The sequence below is a fragment of the Rhodamnia argentea genome, chromosome 3 (assembly GCF_020921035.1).
Source record: "Rhodamnia argentea isolate NSW1041297 chromosome 3, ASM2092103v1, whole genome shotgun sequence".
Lineage (NCBI taxonomy): Eukaryota > Viridiplantae > Streptophyta > Magnoliopsida > Myrtales > Myrtaceae > Rhodamnia > Rhodamnia argentea.
The window spans coordinates 17,128,629-17,144,984 of NC_063152.1; the positions used below are offsets into that span (position 1 = coordinate 17,128,629).

A 16,356-nucleotide genomic window follows, 5' to 3' on the forward strand; every position below is an offset into this window, starting at 1 on the left:
TTGGATCACTGGTTTTCGGGTCGGGTCGGGTTCGATTCTTGTTTCGGGTCGGGTCTCGCGGGCTACTGTTCACGGCATGGGGGTTTCGGGTGGCTGGGGTGGAGGAGTTGGCATCGGGGCTGGTGGTCGGCGATGGGGCGGGCTGGACACGGCGCCGGGGCTGGTCCACGGCGGTTGAGGCTTGAATGGGTCGCGGCGGTGGGCGAGGGCGACGGGGTCGCGAGCTCGCGGATCGGGTCGGACAGGCGTCGGGGACTCGGACGAGGTGCCGGATCTGGGGTTTCGGCGGCTAAGGCTGGGCGGTGGTGGTCTCGGGGGCTGTTGGGGGTGAGGCGGAACGGAGGAGAGGCGGTGAGGTCGAGGGGTCGCGGCTGGGTTTCGCTGGTGGCGGTGCGGTGGTTGATGGGGCTGACTGGGCTGGGGTCGGCGAGCTGGCAACAGAGGCGTGAGGCGGTGGCCGGCGGTCAAGTGGCGTTGGTAAAGGTCGGGCAAGGAAATAGCAGAAGAAGAAGGCGTCGGGTGGGTTGCAGAAAAAGAAGGAAAGAAGAGTGAAGAAGAAAGAAGAAGATGCACGAAGAAGAAGCACAGTAGGGGGAAGGGGGGTTGTCGCAATCAACAACAGGAGAGAGAGAGAGAGAGAGAGAATTAATTGGAGAGAGAGAGAGGATGGGATGGATGTGCACGTGGAAGGGGGGGAGATCTGGTGGCATGAAGAATGAGGGAAAAGAGAGAGAGAGAGAGAGAGAGAGAGAGAGAGAGAGGATGTAGAAAAGTCAAAAATAAGAGGGGGAGGGCAATCACGTGGGGGTGAGGTGAGAGAAAATGGGAGAGAGAGATGTGCGGCTGATGGGATGAAAAGAAAAAGGGGTGGGGGCCACAATGTCAATCTCACTTAATTATTTTCGTCTTATACCAATAAAATCTATGGACAAATTGATAATTGGTAAAAATAGGTATCGGTAGTCATTTGGCTCAATCGAGCGAGGGCAAAATTAGAATTTTGGCATTTAGGGTTCGGACAAGTCCGAATTTGCGCGCGAAGGGTCTTGACACTACGAGTCAACGTTTGACAATTCAAACTTGACTTTTTTCGACGGATGTCCCGGAACAACCAATCATCGTCTCTTAAATCCTCAAAATCCAAATTTTATTTTCCACGTTGGAATTCATAATTTTTCTTACAGACACCCAATTTCCGGGACGTCACAATAAGAGTGTTGTTATCTCTGGCCGCAAACTTGGAGTGGCCTTTGTATCAATTTGATGTGAAGAATGCATTCCTTCATGGAGATTTAGAGGAGGAGATCTATATGGAGCTTCCACTTGGATACGGATGCGCAGATCAGCCGAACATGGTTTGTAAGTTGGAAAGGTCATTGTATGGGTTGAAGCGGTCCCCTCGTGCATGGTTCGGTCGCTTTAGGTCGGCTATGAAAAGGTATGGATACTCCCAAAGTAATTCGGATCACACTTTGTTCTTAAAAGGTGCTCAAGGAAGAATAACGACTCTTATCATATATGTAGACGATATGATTATTACAGGCAATGATAGTGCAGAGATTATGAGGCTGCGGGAATTATTATCTAGGGAGTTTGAGATGAAGAACTTGGGAGGTCCGAAATATTTCCACGGAATCGAGGTTGCTAGGTCGAAGGAAGGGATTTACTTGTCTCGGCGGAAGTATGTTCTTGATCTTTTGATCGAAGTTGGCATGCTTGATTGCAAGCTCCGAGACACTTCTATGGTACAAACCGTAAGCTTGGAGAGTACCCCGATCGGACGCCTACTAATAAAGAGAAATACCAAAGGTTAGTAGGCCGATTGATTTACTTATCACATACATGTCCCGATATTGCTCATGCAGTAAGTGTGGTGAGTCGGTTCATGCATACACCTAGTGAGGATCATATGAGTGCTGTGTTGCACATCATTCGATATTTGAAGTCGGCCTCGGGAAAGGGATTGCTATTTGTAAAGAATGGCCACCTTGAAGTAGAGGGTTACACGGATGCTGATTGGGCTGGAAGTGTGACAGATAGGAGGTCTACATCGGGGTATCTTACATTTGTGGGAGGCAACCTTGTTACGTGGAGAAGTAAGAAACAAAAAGTTGTAGCTCGATCTAGTGCAGAAGCTGAATTCGGAGGTGTAGCAAATGGGTTATGCGAACTTCTATGGCTTCGGAAGTTGCTAACCGAGCTCGGGTATCCACCAGGTTTGGAAATCAAATTGTTCTGTGATAATAAAGCAGCCATAAACATTGCTCATAATCCAGTTCAGCATGATAGAACCAAACATGTGGAGGTTGACAGACATTTCATCAAAGAGAATTTGGATGCAAAAGTGATCCAGTTACCATTTGTCAAGTCTGAAGACCGGTTAGGCGATATATTGACAAAGGCTGTATCAAGTAGAGAATTCCATTGCTCACTTATCAAGTTGGGTATCAAAGACATCTTTGCACCCACTTGAGGGGGAATGTGGTCGTGAGCTATTTTAGCCTATTTGTTAGGAAGTTTTTTATTGTATAGTATGCTTCCTAGTATAGAATCCTTCCTATTGTATATCCCCTAATTAGGGTTATCGGATGTCCTATATATATATATGATAGGATTGAGTATTGTAAATGTACAAAAAAAAAATATTCATTGAATGAAAGGAGAGTTTTTTCTCTTCAGCTCAAACTCTCATCACAGGCTTTTCATCAAGCTCTCTAATCGCAGACCTAGCCGACTCGGGGCCGCGGTTCGTGGAGTTCTGCAGTAAATTTTTGTAGCATATGCAAGCCTAGAAATCCGTTCATGGTTTGTGCAGACGTAAATTCAACCTTATGCCGAAACAATATCCCAGACCTAGGAACTGAACAATTATGGCTGATGATACATTTCAGTGTCGGAGCAAAAGTCTGCAATCCCTGCGCAGTCCATAGCTCAGAAAGCAAAGTTGGACCTCTCTTGTCGGGTTCACAGTGACTATGAACGGGACATTGAATTTAGGGTACAATGGTCTTGCAACCAATCTCAAATTGCAGATCGCAGAGTCCGATTTGGGACGAGATCAAGGTTCGCAAGCCGGAGATTCGTCATAGGTGAAGTATTGTGGCCACTAGCAAACCAACACCTTATCGCATCTGCCTCGTAGGCGAAACCATCTGCTGCCGCATGGGGATTTAGCATAATTTCCTAAGATAAATTGCCTATGAGGTGTATAGCCATTTCAAATTAGAATAAACATGATCATGCCGACCTATGCATAGCCGAAGATTAAACAGTGATAAAAATGCTAATAAAGAAAGAAAAAGCAAACTTACCTGGTAGATTGGACAAATGAAATATGGAGGAGGCGGGCTAGGCACTTCAGGACCTGAACGAATGGACGATGAAACTTCACTAAGAATTCGCATCTGGTCGAGTACCGGCAACACTTCGAACTTGAGCTCAGGCTGGTTGCTGGGATTTATATCACACCACCTCCATGCCAGGTGAGCCAGCTCTCTGACTTACTCCAATGGCCAGTGCCCCTCTGTAGAATCCAATATGCAATTGAAGTTCTCCAAAACAAATAAGTCTTGCACAGATTTCCCGATCAGTAACCGCAATACTATAAGACCAAAAGAATAAATAGCCGAGGCAAACGATCGCTCGCGGGAGAGTCCTGATTTTATTAGTTTCGACAGGAAGTTGGTGTCGAGAAGAATATTTCCTGGTTTCAGGTCACCATGTGCTATGCCACTGTGGTAATGTAGAAAAATTAGTGCAGCACATGTTTCCGCAAAAATTCGTACAGGAATTTGCCATGATGGAGGCGCAGTGTTGCCTGTGGAGCAGAGTCGGTCTTCAAGGCTACCACTGGGGAGATACTCATAGATAAGAGTCCACTCTTTGGTGCAGACCCCGATTTGGTTAACCAAATTTGGATGTCTTAGCTTACTTGATGTTTGGACCTGAGACAAAACCCACAACTTTGTCAGAGTTTACACTTAGGACCTTCAAAACATTTCATGAGTCTATCGTCTGTCCAACTTCTTGAATGGAGAAGTTAAAAAGGTTTTTCATTTGCCTAAAATGAAATGAAAGTACAAGAACATCCCAATCGTATATTTTGGATTGCCTGTTGGGTTGATGGACCATGATATAAGCCTGCATGCTTCTAATCATTTCTCAAAACAACTTCAGCTATTCTTCCAGGACAATATGCTAAGACTGCGACCGCCTCACCTCTTGATGGTACTGTGAGCATTCTCGGAAGAACATCTTTATGGTCACTGGGATGGGACAAAGAAAGCCTTTATAAGTGCTCCCATACTGTCCTCCATCAATCCTAAACGATGGATTGAAACTGTCGGTAGCTTCCATAATTTCTGAGAAAGAAAATTCAGAAAGGAAGTCCTGCTGATTGACACTCGAGGATTCGCTTGCTAGAAGCTACTCATTCAGTTTCAGTGCATTCTCTAGTTGCTTCTTCGTCATTTCAAGTGCTTCCTTTTCTTTACCTAGCGATTCCTCAAGACCCTTCCTTTAGATCATCCTCAAGCGCTTTAACCTGTAAAGAGGCAATGATGTTCAGATATTTTATTAATTTTTAAGAGACTCAAGATTCTGTCCCTACCAATGTCAACTTATAAGACTGCCGTGCCAAGCACTCGCATGGAAGATGGACAGACCAACTTCCACCTAATAGAGTCTGCTCAAACTTTAGAAATACTACCTTCTAAAATCTTTCAATTCCAGATGAAGGAACTTCATTGGATTGGTCTACAAGACTACTGCATCCTCTAGTACACAATCTAGAGTATTTTGTCCAGACATTGATGTGAGGTAACAAAACTAAAAAAAAGTAGATTCCAATAACTAAATTGGTCTCTTATGCATGTGTTGTCAAAGCTTTCTATCTCCAATACTCCAGAACCGGTTACTATTATGTATGCAAAACATAGTAAGAAAATCACAACAAGAACATTATTCTGCAAGTACCATCAATTGCGATTTTTTCAGCTTTTTAACGACGGATCCACTCTTTATATGCCTCTTGCTTTGCATTTGCAGCCTCTGCTGTTGCTCTGTCAAGTTGTTCATACAGTTCATCGTTACTTCCTTCCTGTCAGGAAATTTGGGCCCTAAGAATGACTCGTAATCCCAGTTTTCAGTTGTATATAAAACTATCTAGTTTACTGAAAGTAAAGAAATTTTTTCTACTGTAGCACAATATCAAAGTTGGAGGTTCACAAGAAAGTTCATAGGAAGGTTTATCAGAAGGTTCAGAGCTTGATTCTGATTTATGATGGATCCTCTGGCCTCTCTCAATCCGAACCAAGGGCATATCACCTTCAACTTCACTAGAGCTGATGAACCCATAGAAGGACTCCTCGAGTTTTGTAATCCAGATTCCACAGCAGAATTCGGTGATACTGATGATGGGGAAACATCCGTATTGAACTTGTTTAAATCTCCTTCCCTGCAAATTTTTCAATAGCCACGTCAGCTAACATCATTGTTGCGCCCAACGCATAACAAGTTGAAGAAGAAACTTAAGCAGCAATTTCCTTTATATGCCTACACAGAGATGGCCTTCACTAAAAGAAGGTGGTGATTTTGAACAGAGCGAACTTAAGAGAATATGTTGAAAAGCATTCAGATGTAGGTTCCAGAAAAGATATGAATAACCTCTCATCAGCATGTGAAGATGCGCTCTGGAAACTCAAAAATGCCATATTCAAACTTAGCCCAAGAGTTTGGGAACAGGTATGAGAGATGTGGGGAAAACCCTTACAAGGTACTCTTAAACCAAGAGCAAATAGGAACAATTCCTAAGGAAACAAACAGTGTAAAAGATTGCCTTCTGGACTTCAAGGCCAAGGAAAAGAAAGAATGTCTTTCTTGAAAAAAACTTTATTCATTCTAGAAAAATGACAAATCTGGAAACGACTCTTCAAGACCAATAAATTGGCTTAGAATCCTTTTATTAAGAGGACATCTACGTAAGAAAGTAAACCTAATAGTGCTAGGACTCTTAAGTAAAGCAAATTCCTAAAAGGACTCCAAAGACTAGTAATCTACTGTAGTTACTGTGAGCAGTAACTTGAGAAAATAGATAATATTCTCGTATGCTCCTGCATCAATGAGTTAGAGGCTTCAAAGGGGTCACCCATTCTGTTTATTTAAGTACTTTTCTTATGTTCTGCTTGTTGCATCTTTTGTGTTTCAATGACTTGTTCTGTAATTCTCTACAAGCTATTCCAGATTTGGTGGATATTATTCAAGCCAAGATGTCAAGTTCTATACATCTATGTTTGCAGATATTAGTCGTAGTCACTACTTACACTGGCTTAACTCCTTACCTCTGCCCTGCTCAGGACAGGTACCGAGAATGAGTACATAAAACGAGAATTTGTTTTGGGATAATTGTCATGTTTGTGCTCGTCATCGACTACATGGAGACACATAAAGTAAAATATGGCCATGTTGTGTTACCTGATATTAATTAGCTGTCGCTTGCAGATAAACCAAATATAACAAGACGGATCTGCCTGCTGGTTGACAAATAATGCGCTTGTGGATTTAAGTTGTGCCGTCCCACTGCAATGCCCAAGGAACATCAGCAAACAAAGATTTTGAAGAAAGAAGCGAATGTTGCATCTTTTTTTTTTTTTGGTCAAAAGAATGTTGCATCTGACTTTGTTAAAAACTGCATATGTCAATAGGTGCTGATCTGTGAAGCAAAATAACAGCTCAACTAAATTAGTCGTCATCCAAAATGACTGAATTGTACTGTAATCTCTCTCTCCAGTTGCCGCACATAAGATATGAGGAACCATATCCATGACAGACTATTAGCTCGCCTATCCATAACAAATATAGCAACGTATGTGACTCAAAAAAATACTTTTGCAATGCATTTAAGATGTAATCTTTGAGCAAAGTCGATGTCATTAATCTAAGACTAGGACTCAAAGTAGCTCATCGACTCCAGAGGTCACATTTTCTTTTGCCTTCAGGTCTATGCTAAACAAACGAAGATGAAGACATGAGTAAATCATACACAAAATAGTGCCTGTGTGCTGCTGCTCCCATAATCAGCTTCTCAATGGCATGCTCCTCAATAAGTTGTGCTATTCCCTTCCCTGTACCTTGCATCTTGATATATCTTTCCTCCACAGAAACCTGCGGAAAGGAAACATTAATGCATGCACACACAAGTCGGATACTGGACTCCAACGTGCACGTCAACGATTAACTTCGAAAAGTTTCGAGTGATGGGCTGATGTCAGGTTACCAAAGCATATAAATTTCTGGGTATACATCAATTAAAACATCAAAACGGAACTCGACATAAACTTAATCTACACAACAATAATATCCCTTACTTCCACCACCCTTATGTACTCAGTTGATTAAGAACAACTGGGATTATTGAATTTGCAGAAAGAATTCGAGCGAATCTGATCGAGACGAATTAAGCACCAACTTTTCCAGTAACATGAAATATCAATCTGAAATGTCAAAAAATCCTATACTTCACAGTTTATAGTCGTCTTCTCTACTTCACCAAAATGGGAAAATGAGAAACAAATTCTCGTGCATTCAACAGTAATGGTAAGAAACAACGAACTGATCATATGGCAAATGTTGAGGAAGATACATAATTCGGGGAAAACGAGTCTATGCTTGCTTACAGATGTGAATGTGCTCGTCCAGCATCTTGTCGTGTCCATGTTCTGCCTCACAAGTTCTTGAGGAGTCCTGACGCCATAACCATATGACTGATTCACTGGAAATCTCACCAAGTCAAAGAAACTGCTGTTACTAAATTGCCACAGCAGTAGAATTCAAGCTAATGCCAACTTGCACCTTATAAGATCATGTTGTCACCACAGTTAATCTGTCCTCAGAATAAGAAAAGCCTAGCAGCATGCAAATGTTTCGTAAATGCATCACTTTCGGACTACACTAAAATTTCCAAAAACACGAGCACATGCCGGCCCACAGACTTGGAGTTATTTTCGCAAACTACACGACCACCGACATTACAATTGAGTCCAATGACTTGTATATACGAGCCGGAAACTTTACTTCAGATGGGGCGATAGGGAAGTATTTCTCACAAAATCTTAATTCAGGATAACCTCACTGGTTAGAGGCATCAACACAAGGATTGGCCAACAGTTGCATTCGACCACAAATTACCAATAATCCCTAGTTCAACAAAATTAAAATAGTGTCACCTCACATGTAGTCACTCCTATGGGGAATTAGAAAAAAGCAATCTCTACAATATCTACCGATTTGTAGCGGACGAGTTCGGCTTATCAGCTAGCAATGCCAGAGACAAACCAAAACCATTCTCACAAGAAGCATCATCATCGATACAGCAGATACGCATGCCCTTTTAGCATCATATGCTGGGCTTCAGTTGGCATTCTACAAAGCTAAAGTCGCAAACTTTAACATTGCTTCTGTAATGTCCCGCCGCCCCATGTCCCCGACATCCTGGGCCGTCGTGAAAACAAATTTATTTTACGATAAGAAGAGTTGCAATGTACGGCATTGTACGTAAATCTACGATGAAACGAACGAAGTCGTAGGCGGTGGTCCTGAACAGAAACTTACGAGATGGGTCGCGATCATTATCGTCCTCCGGAGGCCGTTGAACATGGAGGATGCGAAAGTGGCCGCCGAAGTTCCGCAACGCCCGGGAGAGTCGACTGACTCTTTTGCACATCGCCGCCCACGGCCACGTAGACTCCATCGTCGACCAGCCGCGAAGGCGATTGACCGCCGCTGGCCTCCGCGAGAGCAGAAGTAAAAGAGCACGTTTTAGCTACAGTAGCAAGGGAGAGAGTATGTTTACTAGCAACTTCAATTATAAAATTTGGTTCTATGTTTACTAGCAACTCTCTCTCTCTCTCCATAAATGTCATTTTCTCTCTCATTCACACACCGCATCTAATTAAGTTTTCGAGCACAAATGGTCTCTGAATTTTAGCTTCACTATCGCCTCTAATTTCAGCCACGACCGATGATCTCCTACTAATGCATGTCCATTGTCGAAAAATGTAAATCAAAAGCTCTCGTTAAATGAGTTCTAGGAAACTTGCAAGCCATGCCATTTTCTTTATCTAAACAGTTGGAAAGGGAGAGTATATATTTGTATTTTCTCGTGTTATGATTCTAACCTTGTATTCTTTCTTATCATCTTTCATAACGAGAGACACGTGAAAGATACCAACATTAGCTTTGCTCAAATTACACTTTTTTTCAATGGAGATGGCATGGATTCGACGATTGACAAATCGAATCTTGGCTCATTGTCCCGCCGACGAACCAGTCTAGAAGTAGAAAGGGAAGACAATAGAAGTAGGTCCTCCCTCCCTCTCTTTCTCTTCTTCTCGCCGTTTTTCTCTTCCATCCTATCATGTGCCACTTACAGATTCAGTTGCATATGTCTAAGCATCTATTAGTGTTGGGAGCTAGGGCGCAAAACAGAAACCGCTCTTCGATCTTTTGATGAGTTGGACGGGAACGAGACATAGGGGGTTCTTTATAGAGCATTTAAATTGGCCTTTTCTGATGGGATAAGGGGTAACTCAATACCGCGAGTAGGGTGTCGATTCTTGAGATGTCACAAAAAAGATATGAATTTATCGGGTGAAATTCGAGCTTAATAAAAAGGTAAGAGTAAGTTCAAAATTATTAGGAATCTTACACGCTTTCAACCACTTCTAATAAAGACACTCAATAACCACATTCCAGTATCTTTGCGATGATGCAAAGAACAATCAACAAAGAAACTTTATAAATTGATTGTCCATTTCATAAGCTTAGTGTACGGTCAAACCATGATCTAGATGTGTGGAGCTATACAACCACCATTTAGCTTTTGGTTTTTCTAGTATTCAATATTAAGTATTATTTTAGTATTTAAATTTAGGTGAAATTTACTTATATTAAGGGAAACTTCATAACCTAAAGTCATTTTTTTTATAATTTTTTTTTTGGTCGAAGTTATTTTTATTTATTTATTTTTTTTGTTGAAAGTTAAAACCCTAAAAATTTGATTTTTAGTTAACTGACGAGTAGAACTGTAGAACCCTAACAAAGAAGGGTTTATCCGTTTATGCCTATGTTGGCTGTCGAGGGATCATCCCTCTCTCCCTCCTCTCTCTCTCACTCAGGTGCGACTCTGCACAGTACAGTCTCTGATTTCGTTCTTTCAGTCGCGCCGTGGAGATTCATGGGCTATTCTCGATTGTCTCGCCATTTTTGTGGTGAAAGGTGAGACCTTTGCTTGAGAAAATCCCAATTTCCAGTGACCCATTATGCTAAAGAAGTGCATCACTGCTCACCATCGATTCTTTAGCTCAAGAAGAGCGATTACGACATGTGCCCTTCATTTGGAACCCCCGGCTTCTGCAACTTCTGGCAATTCGTCCGATCATAAGTCCTTGTCTCTGTCTTTGTTAGAGCAGCTCGTTGGGCGGGGGCAGTTCTCGGCCGCACAGAGCGTGGTTCGGCGGATAATAGTTTGTTCTTCATCAGCTCTCGATGCAGTCTCAGCGGTCCATTTCCTCGCTTCGCGAGGATTGGGCCTCGACTCGGGTAGCCACGGTGTGCTTTTGCGGAAACTCGTGCAGTGTGGTGAGTACCAATTGGCCGAGGCGTGGTATAATGAGAATATTGTCGGTAGAGGCATTGATCCTGATTATTGTATGTTGGATTCTATGATAAATTGTTTCTGTAAATTGGGAAAACTTGATGAGGCAAAGAGGGAGTTTGATAGGTGTGTCGAGTCGGGTGCATTGCCTAATGTGGAAGCTTGTGATGCAATTTTTCGAGAACTTTGTGCAGGAGGAATGGCTTTGGAAGCATTTGGTTTTTTTGTTAGATTGATTGGCGCAGGGGTTAGTATGAGGATTGGTTGTTATAATCAGTTGATAGACTCATTGTGTTTTAAGGGACACATGGATGAAGCAGTTAAAGTATTCTACTTGCAGGAGGAGATCACTGAGCTTCCCCCGACACTCCATCAGTATAAATCATTGTTTTATGGTCTTTGCAAGGGGGGGCGGATTGTGGAGGCGGAGCAACTATCGATAGAGATGGAAGCACAGGGCTTTTTTGTTGATAAAGTGATGTATAACTGGCTAATTTTTGGGTATAGCAAGGATAGGAAAATGAAGATGGCAGTGAGGATATTCTTTAGGATGCTGAAAATGGGTTGCGAGGTAGATGGTTATACCTTTAACACATTAATTCATGGGTTCATGAAGAGGGGTATATTTGATAAGGGCTGGACAATATACAAACAAATGGTGGACTGTGGAGTACAGCCTACTGTGGTTACTTACCAGATCATGATAAGCAACTATTGTAGAATAGGGAAAGTGGACTGTGCATTGGAGCTGTTAAATGAGATGCTTGTCTGCGATATAACTCCTAGTGTGCACTCTTATACAACTTTGGTTGCTTCACTTTACAAGAAAAACAAGTTGACTGAAGCAGATGAATTGTGCAAAAGGATGCTGGAGAATGGGGTTCTCCCTGACCCTATTTTTTTTCTTGTTGTCATCAGGATGCACCCGAGAGGGGGTGAACTTCAGATTGCTTATATGATGTTGCAGGCTATTGGCCATTCTGTAAACTTAGCTTCTAATACTTGGGATGGCAGCATGGATTTTGGGCAAAAAATTGACTATCTACTTGAGGGAATCGCCAGAAAGGACTTGAATCTGGCCAGTAGTGCTTTTACTATTTGCATTAGTGCTTTATGCGAGACAGGAGATATTGACGCTGCTATTCTCCTTGTGGATAAAGCAGATATTGTTGGATGCCACCTGTTGCTTTTTACATACAATTCACTGATTAAGTGTCTGTGCCGAAAAGGGCTATTTGAGGAAGCTGAATCCCTCATTCGTCTAATACAGGACAGGGGTATAGTTCCAGACTTGGAAACTTACTTAATAATGATAAATGGTTATTGCAAGCAAGGGAATTTGCAGTCAGCTTATCGTGTCATGGGCCAAATTAGTGAGAGGGGACTGAAGCCCAACGTCGCCATGTATGACTGCATTATAGGTTTTTTAAGCACTGAAAAGAGAATTTATGAGGCAGAAGACCTTTTCATAAGAATGCTTGAGGATGGTGTGGATCCAGATGAGACTATATACATGACGATGATAAATGCTTATGCCAGAAGTGGAAGACTTCTTGAAGCTAGCGAATTGTTTGATAAAATGATAGAAAACTTTATCAAGCCAAGTTCATATTCCTATACTGCTCTAATAAATGGTTTGTTAAAGAGAAATATGACTGAGGAGGGGTGCATGTACCTTGATAAAATGATTGGAGATGGTTATGAGCCAAATAATGTGCTCTATACCTCCCTTATTGGCCATTATTTAAGGGAAGGAGAATTTAAATTTGCCTTCATGCTAGTTGATTTGATGTACAGAAACCAGATGAAATTTGATCTTATTACCCATATTGTTGTGTTACGGGGTGTATGCAAACATGTCAATGGCATAAAGAATGAATGGCGCATCACAAGAAGAGCATCTTATAGAGCAAGAAAAATGCTGTTTGATTTGCTACAGAGTAGGAGTTTGGCAACACATGATAGAAACCTTAAGGTTCCTGTAAATATGCCGGAAGCAATGAAGCACTTTGCATTGAATCTGTTCAAGAAAATTAAGGATAGTGAGTTTATGCCGAATCTATTCCTATACAATGGCTTAATATCTGGTTTTTGCCGAGCCAACATGATCGAGGATGCATATCACCATGTTGAGTTGATGCAAAGAGAGGGGTTACATCCGAATCAGGTGACCTACACAATTCTGATAGGGGGGCACATAACTCGAGGTGAAATTGATAGTGCTGTTGGCTTATTCAACAAGATGAATGCTGATGGTTATCTTCCGGATGGACCTGCATACAATAGGCTATTGAGAGGCCTTTGTAGTTGTGGAAGGCTGTTGGATGCATTGTCACTTGTTTATGCAATGCAGAAGAGGGGTTTATTTCTGAGTAAGTTGTCTTATACATGTTTATTGAACCACCTTTGCTCGAGCAGACTGGATATTCATGCCTTCAAGATATTTGAAGAAATGCTTTCCCATGACTTAATTCCGAGCCTTCGCTGCTCTAATTTGCTGCTTTCCAACTTATGTGTGAGTCGGAGGTGGCATGAAGCTCAAGTAGTCCACCATTTGATGCACAAAGAGGAATATGTCTCTGGACAGCTGAATGAGAAGGTTTTTGGTTGACTCATGCATTATCAGGAGATCTCCATTTGCCGATTTACAAGGAAACAAGATGGTTTTGTTATGGGGGAACTTTTACTAGAAGTTGGTATTACTTTATCCCCGTCCTTCTTTTATCAGTTGTCATTTCATTTGGCAATCTTAATCATTGGAAAAGCTAGAAACTTATCCCCAAGGGCCATCTCACCCTCTTACCAGAGAGGAGGAATCTCTTCTTCTTCTCTTCACTTGTGAAGGACATGGTTGTGCTGCTTTTGACTATTTGGTAAGTTGATATTAACTTCCTCTGTCATGTTTTTTTTACTATATGTATGCATGAGTTACTTTTTTAGTTAACCGTCAAACCGTGACATGCTATTACTAATTTTGCTGAAATGCCACTGATGGATTTTTCTGAAAATGTGTTTTGCTGCTTGAGGTTTCACAACGTGGCTCTAAGGAAAAGCTCAACGTACTCAATCTACCATCATATTGCGGACTGCAAAGAATCTATTTTTTTTTTTAACCTGACTACTACCATGTGAGGCAACGGTATCATCTTCATCGACCACAGACATGCACCTTCATGTATCTATCTCATGATGGGGACATAAATCATAATGTTTCAATCACTTAGCCAAGGGGTTTACTCGCATAGTTGACGGATTTACCTAATCTAATCACTGTCTCGATTAGAAAAGTTCATACATTCTTTTTTCCTTAAAACACATGCGTGTCCCGTCTTCATCATCCTTGGTAGAAATGCAACGTCTAGAGTGCATCTCAAACTGAGTCCTACGCCAGCCTCCAGAATTGATTAGGTCTTGAAGGAAAGAATTTGATGTCCTACGAACTTGATCATGTGTTGCACTTTGATGATCTTGTATGTCAGTTGACAATATGCAGCTCATATTGAAGTGTTCATTAAACACACAAATGTACTTATTCTATTTTATATTGTTGGAAAAGAATGATAAACTGATTTCTTTACCGTCTTTCAGATCATTTTGATCTGGCTCTATGCATTTTAAGGTGGATGTTGCTGTAGAAGCATTTGGATTCCGGACAATAAGCACTTTGCACAATAACTCAGCAAATGGTAAGGTATATTCTATGAGCAAGTCTTTTTGCTTAATCAGAGATTTAAGAACTGTTAGATGGACTCTTTGCTTCAGTTTTCATGTTGAATTACTCATTATTTGCTGCATGCTACTGCAGTTGTGGAGTTGTTTGAGCTTCTTTGGCTGCTTGAGTTGGTAGTCATACTGAGTTGACCGATGCATTGCCTTTTGGTGCATTCCGAAAAGTAAACGGAAGAGAAAAGTGTGCGAGGGTGGCATTTGAGAATCAGTAATTCATCTGATGTAAGATTTCTGCCCATCTTACTATTCCAGAATGCTTTTTGCGGCATTGTCATTTAAAGAAAAGGTTAGCTTCCATTTTCGTCATCTGTTTTTGAATGGGGAAAATGTCAATGTCACTAAATCCTCCAATATATTGAGGTTCTCTTTGGAAATTTAATTTTACCGTCGGAAATTTTTTTGCTTGGTTTAGCATTCTCGAGCAGTATACGAGTACGTAAAATCGTGGTGATCATGCTGTTTCCGAGTAGAGATAAACATTTAGTGAACACTTGAGCTTTGGCTCTCCACATGCCTCATTCCCTAAGACACACGTGACGCACCATTATATATATGCTCACACCGTCAAATGGAGGTCGGCTGCCCAATTAACTCATTTGCCAATGGCTGTCTTATTGGTTTAATTATATCTCCACTTGCCAATATGCATTTTGTTGCAGTGTTGATGTCATCATTTTCTTTTAAAAGCTAAAATTGAGCAATTTATATTGATATCTATCACTCTCGATAACAGGTCATAGCAATTAATTGGAAGTTTCCTCCTGGTCCAATAGACCGTTGTACCTCTAAGTACAGCGTCATTCTAAACGTACTGAATCAGCTGGAAGACCTCCTCATGGCATAGCAGGTTTCCATAGAACTCTGTTCCTATTGTTTGGACCTGTTTCTTTGATGAGAAAAAGAACAACTTTGGATCAGTGATGGACTGGCCAGAATTGAAGGCGCCATAATTCATGGCAAGATGGTATTTGTGGAGCAATTTGTCTGACCCCTAACATCGAGGGGGACCTATCAATTTCAAGTGACAGGTCACAGCTACCTTTACTTCCCATTTCTGAGTCTGCAAGAGTATCAGGTAATTTGGAATTTGTCTGGTAATCAAAGTTGTGATGGGAATTTGCTAAAATTACCCACCTTGCACCGGCTTTAATCTTGCTTTATGTGTTTCTGGGCAACTGTTAAGAGTAGTTTCGCAACTCCTAATAAATGTTTGGGTACGTCCATTTTTTTTTTTTTTGGGTTTGTCCTTTCTCTAACTCTCCTCTTTCTGATTTTTGCTTTACTTCTTTGCACAATGCAGGAATCGAACCCCGCATCAATGATACTACCTTCCCTACCCTCCCAATCCCTTTAATTGGTAGGGCCGCATGCCTATTAGCGGGTATGTCTATGTTGCCCTATGGCTTCTGGTGCTTGGTACTCCTAAATTCTTTTGTTTTTGCCATAGTCCATTGAAACTTGCACTTTTCATCGTTGATATACGCAGTGTGCGATTAATATAATAATTTTCTTGAGGCACTTTACATTGAACTAAGACAAAACAAACTGATTTATGACAGCCTATGAAAACCGGGGCACCACCAACGCCGTAAATTTTGGTGCGTAGCTTAGTAGAGTTCTGACACAAGTCTTGCCATATGATTTTCAAAAGGCATATTGATGATTGTTGTGAGTATGGTTTGTTAAATCTCATTGGGATTGTTAGCTGACAAGCTAAATTCTTCCTCCATGCATCAATCGAGATTGTGCACATTCATTCCATGGAGGCACAACCATGTCTATAGCACAGTTCATTCCATCGAGAAACACAAACATGTGTTGGTGGCGGGTGGACCTGGTGACCCTCGCCGGTCGCTGAGAAAAGAAAGATAGTAAAAAAGGAAACCCTCGCCGGTCGCTGAGAAAAGAAAGATAGTAAAAAAGGAAAAAGAAAGAAAAAAATGAAAGGAAATTGAAAAAAAAATGTTGGAACATTA

General features: G+C 41.5%; 1 protein-coding gene and 1 pseudogene across 2 annotated transcripts; one reads left to right on the forward strand and one right to left on the reverse strand.

Annotated features, from left to right (window-relative positions):
* Nucleotides 1-2,973: 2,973 nt before the first annotated feature.
* Nucleotides 2,974-16,356, reverse strand: part of LOC115754066 — a 69,130-nt pseudogene continuing 55,747 nt past the window's right edge.
* On the forward strand, nucleotides 10,117-15,612 carry LOC115754030 (pentatricopeptide repeat-containing protein At5g62370). Of its 2 annotated transcripts, XM_048275698.1 has the most exons (5): nucleotides 10,412-10,635; nucleotides 10,992-13,524; nucleotides 14,240-14,337; nucleotides 14,457-14,666; nucleotides 15,114-15,612. In XM_048275698.1, exons 1-2 carry the CDS (start codon nucleotides 10,543-10,545, stop codon nucleotides 13,260-13,262), a joined length of 2,364 nt encoding a protein of 787 aa, XP_048131655.1. In that variant the 5' UTR covers nucleotides 10,412-10,542; the 3' UTR covers nucleotides 13,263-13,524; nucleotides 14,240-14,337; nucleotides 14,457-14,666; nucleotides 15,114-15,612. The 2 variants fall into 2 exon arrangements, with proteins under 2 accessions (XP_048131654.1, XP_048131655.1); XM_048275697.1 differs by having other exon boundaries at nucleotides 10,117-13,524.